The following is a 7,142-nucleotide window of genomic DNA, read 5'->3' as shown; positions in this document are numbered from 1 at the left end:
GTGTTCTCACAGAGCGGGATGTCTGAAGGGCTGAAAACTGGGTCATGAAGACATCTGAAAGGGGGCAAAAATAATTATCTCTAAACGCCATCAGTTAAAGATCAAATTACAGCATCTTTTCCAATACAGCAACTCCACCACCCATTATTGGAATTATTCTGTTTGCTGAGCTGCTGTAACAGGCTTCAGGTCCACGTGCCCTCGCCCCTCTCACTGCTCACAGCTCACCGGAACGGTTACGCTGCTCATCAAGAATCTTAGGCTGCTGGAGCAGATACAGCTCGTCACTGAATTCACCCACAACACTCACTTCCCAACTCCTCATGTACCTGGCAGCGGGGACCAAACCCCGTCCTAGGCAGAGAGTGCTATTTTGGGAGCAGAATTAACACAGTTTTCCAGTAGTCATATAACTGACTGCAGGCCAAAAAGCTTTGTTCTCTAAAGGCTTGAAATCCATTGAATTATGAGGATAAATGACAATTTTCAAAGTCAGCACAACAGTTTCTGGTCCAGGGATAAGGAGAGCAGAAGAAAGCCGCTCTCTGTAAGGGTCCAGTCATGGAAACCCCTGGTTAAAATACCATCCTCCCCCTGAAAAGCCACTCTTGACGGAACACGACATGACACCTTCTACCAGGACCTGAGAGACATCGGGGCTGCTGGAGGAACACAAAGCAATCCCGCAACCAGCAAATGGTTTCTCAGGTACCAAATTCTCATTCTTGAGAAAACAGCATGAAGCGTTTCAGAGGAAACTGCAGAATCCCCTAACGCAAAAAATACAGGGGAACAATGATGGAGCTGGTGCCTGTCCCTGCTGTCATACACCAGCACACACGCAGTGCTGCTCCCGCGCACAGCAGCCCCCCGCGGCTCACAGAAGGTAGGTGGACCTGGCAGAAACACCGCCTCTGATTTACAGGCAGAGCTCACTGAAACTCTTCATGGGCATGTCGTACAGGTTCTCAAAGGAGACACCTGAGGAACACGCGCTGGCCTCACCAGATTTAATGTTGCCGTCATCCCGACAGATCCCATTCCAGCGGTTGTAGAGCGATGTGCTGTGGATAGTGTCACTGACGTGCTTCACCTCCTCTTGTTTTTGTCGGATCTTCTCCCAGTTTCGTACCAAAAATACATGGTGTTTTAGCACAAAATTCCTACAGAAATTAAAAAAGCATTCAAGAATCACCTTCTTACAGTAAAATTAATTCCTTTACGTGGGGAAAAAGGCAATAGATATTCAGGGGAATTTCCCCTGGTTAAAGGACAACCAAGAACTGCTTACTCAGACATTTCACGATGCCCTCATCTTACAGAAAAACCTAATTCCAACATTTCCTGCTTTAGCAGGGGGTTGGACTAGATGATCTCCAGAGGTCGCCTCCAACCCCTGCTCTTCTCTGACTCTGTGGTTTGCACAACACTCCGTTTCTGAGGAAAATCCCACCGAGAGCATTCATTACCTCTCTCTGTTAGACATGGGCTTCATCTGAAGCTGTGGGGTCAGTCTTGTGGGCGCGTTCACATTTTCACTGGGTTCCTCTGGGATGTGGCCCCTCTGGAAAACAGGTCACTCTGATAGACAGGAAAAACTGTGCCAAGAACCTAGCCAAGCAGTAAAAGCGGTTCCCAAGACAGAACCTGTAGCATTTCTCTAGATTTCTCTGAAGTTTAAAATACACAAATACACATTTTTTTGGTCTGATGGCACAAACTGGTTTTCTATTAACCTTTATCCACGAAAAAAACTGTCTTTACTACTTACTCTCTTCTTCAGCTTGTGCTTTGACTTCCTTTTCTCTTTCGACCGTCCAGGCCTCCTGTGGGTGCCTACAGGCTGATTGCTTTTGCTGGAAAGTCCATTCATCCGCTGACTTTTACCCCCGATTATTCCTCTGCATTTGTCAAAACCACATTTGCAGAGTTGCTTTGAAAAAGAAAAATTTTTTTAAGTAAAACCCCACACCATGTAGGTAATCTTTCATTATTACAAAGAATCTGTTTCATCAAATACAACACAATCGGTTTTGTTAATCGACCTTCAACTTTACAGAACTGTTTGTCCCTGGTGAGTTTATTCGAGGTCTTGCACTGTGATTCTTACCTGTTTTTCAACATTAAAAGAATGAAAATTGTAGTCGTAGGTCAATTCAGTACCAGCAGGCATGTCTTTAAGCGCATACAATCCAATCCGATAAACACCGTTAACAGACCTGCAGGGAAAATACAATAAAAAGGTCCCAGTAATTAAAAAGAAAATCGTCTTTGACCACATAGCGGAAGTTAGAGACAGGAAGCAACACTTCTGCTGTGCCTGGATTATGCTTGTTCTTATTTGTACTGATCCGTATTTTGCCTCCTTCAGTCAGCTCAGAAAGCCGAGCGGTGAGCGCCGTATCCACAACGGGCAGGGAGCTGCGCTTCAAAGCCTGAAGCGACAGACGCAGGGGCTGGCACGGCAGATCCACTTATCGACCACCGCGATTCAGGCCCTCACCCTCAAGCAAAAGCTTACACTGAACATCATATCTCCTTTCATAAAATGCACTAAAATTAACCGCCTCTCTTCTTTTACTTGATTTTTGTGCTGGAATTTAAAATCTAACACTTGAGTACCGTACTGTTGCTTGAATCCACCAGAATTGTTTGAGGGTCACGAGCTGCTCTGCTGTCCTGCCACCACGGCCCAGTCCTATCACGACCGTTCGCTACTTCGCTGCCAGTTACTCACTACGGGTTTCTCCAAAGCCCTTCCCGCTGGTCTGGCACTGGATTTTGCTGGTAACACAGCGCTGGTATGCCACAGGCTGTGCTCAAATCAGACTGCCTCCCTGTTTGCCTGCTCTGAAAACATACGGTTGAATTGCCAGAAGGAAAGAATACACACACCTAGATCATTTCATGGCGCTTCCCAGGCTTCCGAATCTTTAGCAGGTTAACAGTATGACAAACAACAACGCCGGACTTGCCTTGCCAGGAAACTTAGATCCTGACTCCAAAACATCCGGCACTTGAAAACCTTACAGTCCTTCTCTGGTGCAACGCAAGCATGACAGGAAATCTTATTTACGCTGTTCAGCTTGGCTCCCGTCCCTATTTTTAGATCAGGTTCTCTTAGACGACCTGGTGATCTCTATCTAGCCACTGGTATACCAGACTTCCAGTCCACAAACCACATTATTCTTACCATTTCTGCATCTCACAGTTAGGGTTACAGCTGTGGTTGATAAAACGAGCCTCGTTGCCCATACGGTAACTATCTATCACCATTCCACTGTCTAAGTTCAGGCAGTAATGATCACTGTGATTGTGGTACTGTTCGATCATCCGGTTCCTAGGAAGCAACACAGGAAAGTTATTTGTGATTCTGCTAGTTGCTGCAAAGCAAACGGAGTAACACAGTAACAGCACAGTCAAGAGTTCAGAGAGAGGGTTTTGAAAAAAAAGCAACTATAATCTGTTGTGTTTTCTAGAACCCGACACCTAGAGATGGAGGAAAACCATGATTACACCAATTTTTATAAGTCAAAGCCACTGACAGAGCTTGGATTAGAATTTAGAAATTTGCTCTTCAGGAATGCTCCCTGTTGGGTTCTGCAGGTTATCCATACACATTTCGTGTCGAAAACCTGCGTATGGAAGAGAAAACGCAAGTGTACACTTTTTGGTGTGTATATGTACGCATGTGTACGGCAATCGGCTTCCTCCCTTCCTTATCTGGGACTGGACCCAGTTTCTGGGAGTACACCCATGGATTACAGCTGCCTCCTTTTAGCAAGAGAGCCACAGTAACGAGTCAGCGGTGTGAGCAGTCCTCTCCACATTCGCTTTCTCGCGGAGCTCTCGGAGTCACAAGTACGTCCCTCCAGCCACGACTGTCCTACGATGCCTCGTAGTTAACAAGAGGACAATTTTTTCCTGTCGTCGATTATTAATGCTCCCATCTGTTCTTTTTTCTGCATACCTGTCTGCAAAAGATGCTTCCCTTCCTGCCCCACTCTGCCCCTCAGTCCTCGCTTGCACAGTTCCAGTCCTGCACAGGACCCGTAACCGCACCACATTCACACTCGCCCGTGGCGTTTACAGAGCAGACGTGGCAGACGATGCATCCCAGACACTGATCGTTCCTCTCTGTTTGACTGAGAAAAACTTGGCTGATCAAAAAAGCTGAATTCTAAGCCCTCCTTCTGGTGGCTGTGACCAGACAAGTCAGTCTCTTCGACCCCTTACTCTCCCCTTTGTTTCTTTCTAGGAATTCCCCAGCAATGGTAAGAGATGCCAAAGTCATTTACTGAGCCTCCCACGATAAAGCAGCAAATAAAGATTTCTACCTGAATTCTTGCTCGCTAACGACTTCTCCCAGATATTCAATGATAAACTGTCCTGCTTTCAGGGGTTCTTTGGTGCGAATACCCCATCCTTTCTCCTCAGCCCGGAACCTTTCTAGGCACTGCACCCACTCATGCCTCTGGATCCGCTGATTGCAGCACTGCTCCCCGCACGGGCAGGTGTTCGGCGAGCACTCCGCAAAGATCATCCTACGGGAAAACACAAAGACGTTAACGGGAGGTGAACTGCATGCTTACAGATCTGTCACACGAGGAGCTAAAAACCCCCGCATTTCTCTGTGAAACAAGTTATTACAGAACTGAAATGCTTCAGGGTGTAATTCACACAGAGATTCAGAGCCCGGCTCTCACTGCTCTTCCAAGAGCAAACCGGAGCTTTTAATGGGATCCGCCTCTGGAGGACGAGGTAGGGGAGCACACGTGCAGCAGAAAGTCACCCTGAGTGCTCTGTGAACACCCTGACTATGGGTCTGATTTCCAGCACAGCTCTTTTCATAAGATACTATTAGTCGATGCGAAATAATACATCTATTGCAACAGTCTTATCATAGCCAGTCGACCTATTTCTGACCTGTTCAGACAGTCCTCCACACAGCCCTTCCCGTTGTCATCATCCGGTTTCTTACAGTTGCAGGTAGTGGCCTCATAGCCAGAAAGAGGCTTGACATCCACATAGACATCTGGAGAAAAGCAAACCACTCAAAACCCAAACCCAAACCGGGAAAAGAACTCTTCCAGGTGAAAAACCAGAACCATTTATCTACAATATTTTCATTCCAATGACATAAAGCAATCAAAGAAGGGGGAAGTGTCTTTGGTAGGATGAAGAGCATGACAGAAAGGAGGGGTGTCGTGAAAATTCCACAGTTAACACATTTTAGTAATAAGATTTTACTTACTAGAACGGATTTTTTTATAAAGTGGGACATCTGGCTTTTTATACAACTGAAAGGGAGAGAAAGAAAATTTTAATACATCGCATAAGTTGATCTGTTATACAGAAGAGTCACGGAAATGATGTTCTGCGCAAACGCCACAGTTCTGTAATCGTTACGAGAAAGCACGCCTGCGTTCTCTTCTTTAGGCTCAGACTACGTTAGCGAACAGGTGGGAAAAGGCACCTGAGGACGCAGAACTTCGGCTTGCTGCATTAGCCGAGCACATGGTTCTGTCCAGCACACTGCTTGGTCCTCCCGCTCCACCCGAACACAGCGATACGGGCGACGGAGGGGACAGACCGTTCTGAACAACCTGTTCTTCTCAGTAGAGAGGAGTAATTATCTACATCTCCTGGGAGAAAGCGTCTTTGGCGGGACACTCCAGGCAGGGAAAAACCAAAAACAAGGTGCTGATCAAAGCGGTTGGACTCAACGATCTTAACAGTCTTTTCCAACCTAAACGATTCTGTGATTCTGTGAAAACTGTGACTACGGGTAGGAGCCAGAGAAATGCAGATTCACCTTCTAATCAGAGAAGCTCCCCCTGCAGATGGAGGTGACTGGAGGGAAAAGGGAATCTTAGATCATTTCATGACTTCGTACAGATTCCATCCTTCCAAACAAGCTTTAAGGACTAATGTCGAATGATGACGTATCTCACACACGTGTCCTGCTTTGGCAGCCTCCCCTCAGTACGGGATGTGGCAGACAGGCACCGAACACACCACACAACCCGCTCCTCCGCATGAAACAGAACAGCTCCAAGAGTCTTCAACATTCCAGGTAGATATGGAAAATGTCGAGGAAGTAGGTCACGTATTTATTATTTACGTAACACTGATCAGGTAAAAGTGGCAGATGTAAGTAATCTTCAACACAGGGCAAGAAACTGTCCCCAGCTGAAGCGTTGGGAGTGACCCCGGTGTGGTCAGATGGTGGTGGTACGACAAAGAGCGGCTGGAGCCACAGCCACCGGGGAATTTCTCTTGCTCGCTCACACGCTCAAGTGACACGTCTGAGAGCGCCTTTCTGTTGTAGAGCTGGGGACGGATTTACCCTCCAGCCTTGAATCCTGTGTTAAACCACTTGGTGGAAACTTCTCAGGGAAAAATTATTTCTATTTTTAGGATTGCACATATTTAAAACTCTTTAAAAAGAACGAGACTGTTAAATAGTTTCTATTCTTCCCTCAGCATGAAAATTTCTGCTTGCAAGTGAAAAATAAATTCCACTCTGCTGGGACTGATCCAAGAAAAACAAGGCCTGAAATCTCTCAGTGCTGCTGGCAGTACATCTGAATTCTCCCGAGGCGTGTCTAAAACGAGATCGCTGCAGAAAGCAGGCACACTACCAAAATACAAGTCTGCAGCAAAATTAATGGCTTTTTTCAGCAGAAACCCATCGGATTGCTATTTTGCAAGAGATGGCATAATGGAAATTAGTCACATTAAATACATATGCAAATCCTTTTTTTCCCTCATACGGAGGCAACAACAAGAATATTCACCAATATACAGGATACAGAAACACGGCTTTCACGTCAGAATCCTGCTATTTTCTAAGACTTCTGATAAACACCTTGGCAGCCCAGTAACTTTATCTTGTACCTGATTGTGTTTCCACTGCCAGAGGATGTCGTAGGGCAGCTGGAAGTCAATTCTCTTTTGTCTGAGATACTTTCCTGAAACAAGAAAGGTTTGTAAGTCGCACACACTCGTATTCACAATTCCCCGAGAGGAACCAGAGCTGCTCCAGGCACGCTGCCGAATCCTGGTAGGCCCTCTCCCTGTCTGACCATCAGGAAGGCTGCGGAGCAGCACCCTCCCTCAACACACTGTGTGTAGTGGCA

At 46.4% G+C, this 7,142-nt stretch overlaps 1 protein-coding gene across 1 annotated transcript in view; it reads right to left on the bottom strand.

The window, feature by feature from the left end:
* The window catches only part of LOC104495272 (histone-lysine N-methyltransferase ASH1L-like), a gene marked incomplete at its 5' end in the record, with an annotated part of 33,141 nt that overhangs the window by 11,587 nt on the left and 14,412 nt on the right, over positions 1 to 7,142 (bottom strand). Inside the window, 10 exons of the mRNA XM_010138221.1 lie at positions 1 to 54; positions 1,006 to 1,163; positions 1,470 to 1,564; positions 1,772 to 1,933; positions 2,111 to 2,219; positions 3,194 to 3,340; positions 4,338 to 4,544; positions 4,927 to 5,035; positions 5,255 to 5,300; positions 6,901 to 6,974. Coding sequence (XP_010136523.1) covers positions 1 to 54; positions 1,006 to 1,163; positions 1,470 to 1,564; positions 1,772 to 1,933; positions 2,111 to 2,219; positions 3,194 to 3,340; positions 4,338 to 4,544; positions 4,927 to 5,035; positions 5,255 to 5,300; positions 6,901 to 6,974 — 1,161 coding nt within the window. The remainder of the gene's footprint in view (positions 55 to 1,005; positions 1,164 to 1,469; positions 1,565 to 1,771; positions 1,934 to 2,110; positions 2,220 to 3,193; positions 3,341 to 4,337; positions 4,545 to 4,926; positions 5,036 to 5,254; positions 5,301 to 6,900; positions 6,975 to 7,142) is intronic.

Source organism: Buceros rhinoceros, unplaced genomic scaffold (assembly GCF_000710305.1).
Source record: "Buceros rhinoceros silvestris isolate BGI_N320 unplaced genomic scaffold, ASM71030v1 scaffold33746, whole genome shotgun sequence".
Lineage (NCBI taxonomy): Eukaryota > Metazoa > Chordata > Aves > Bucerotiformes > Bucerotidae > Buceros > Buceros rhinoceros.
The sequence above is the reverse complement of the archived record's forward strand: the minus strand, read 5'-3'. Positions and strand labels throughout refer to the sequence as shown.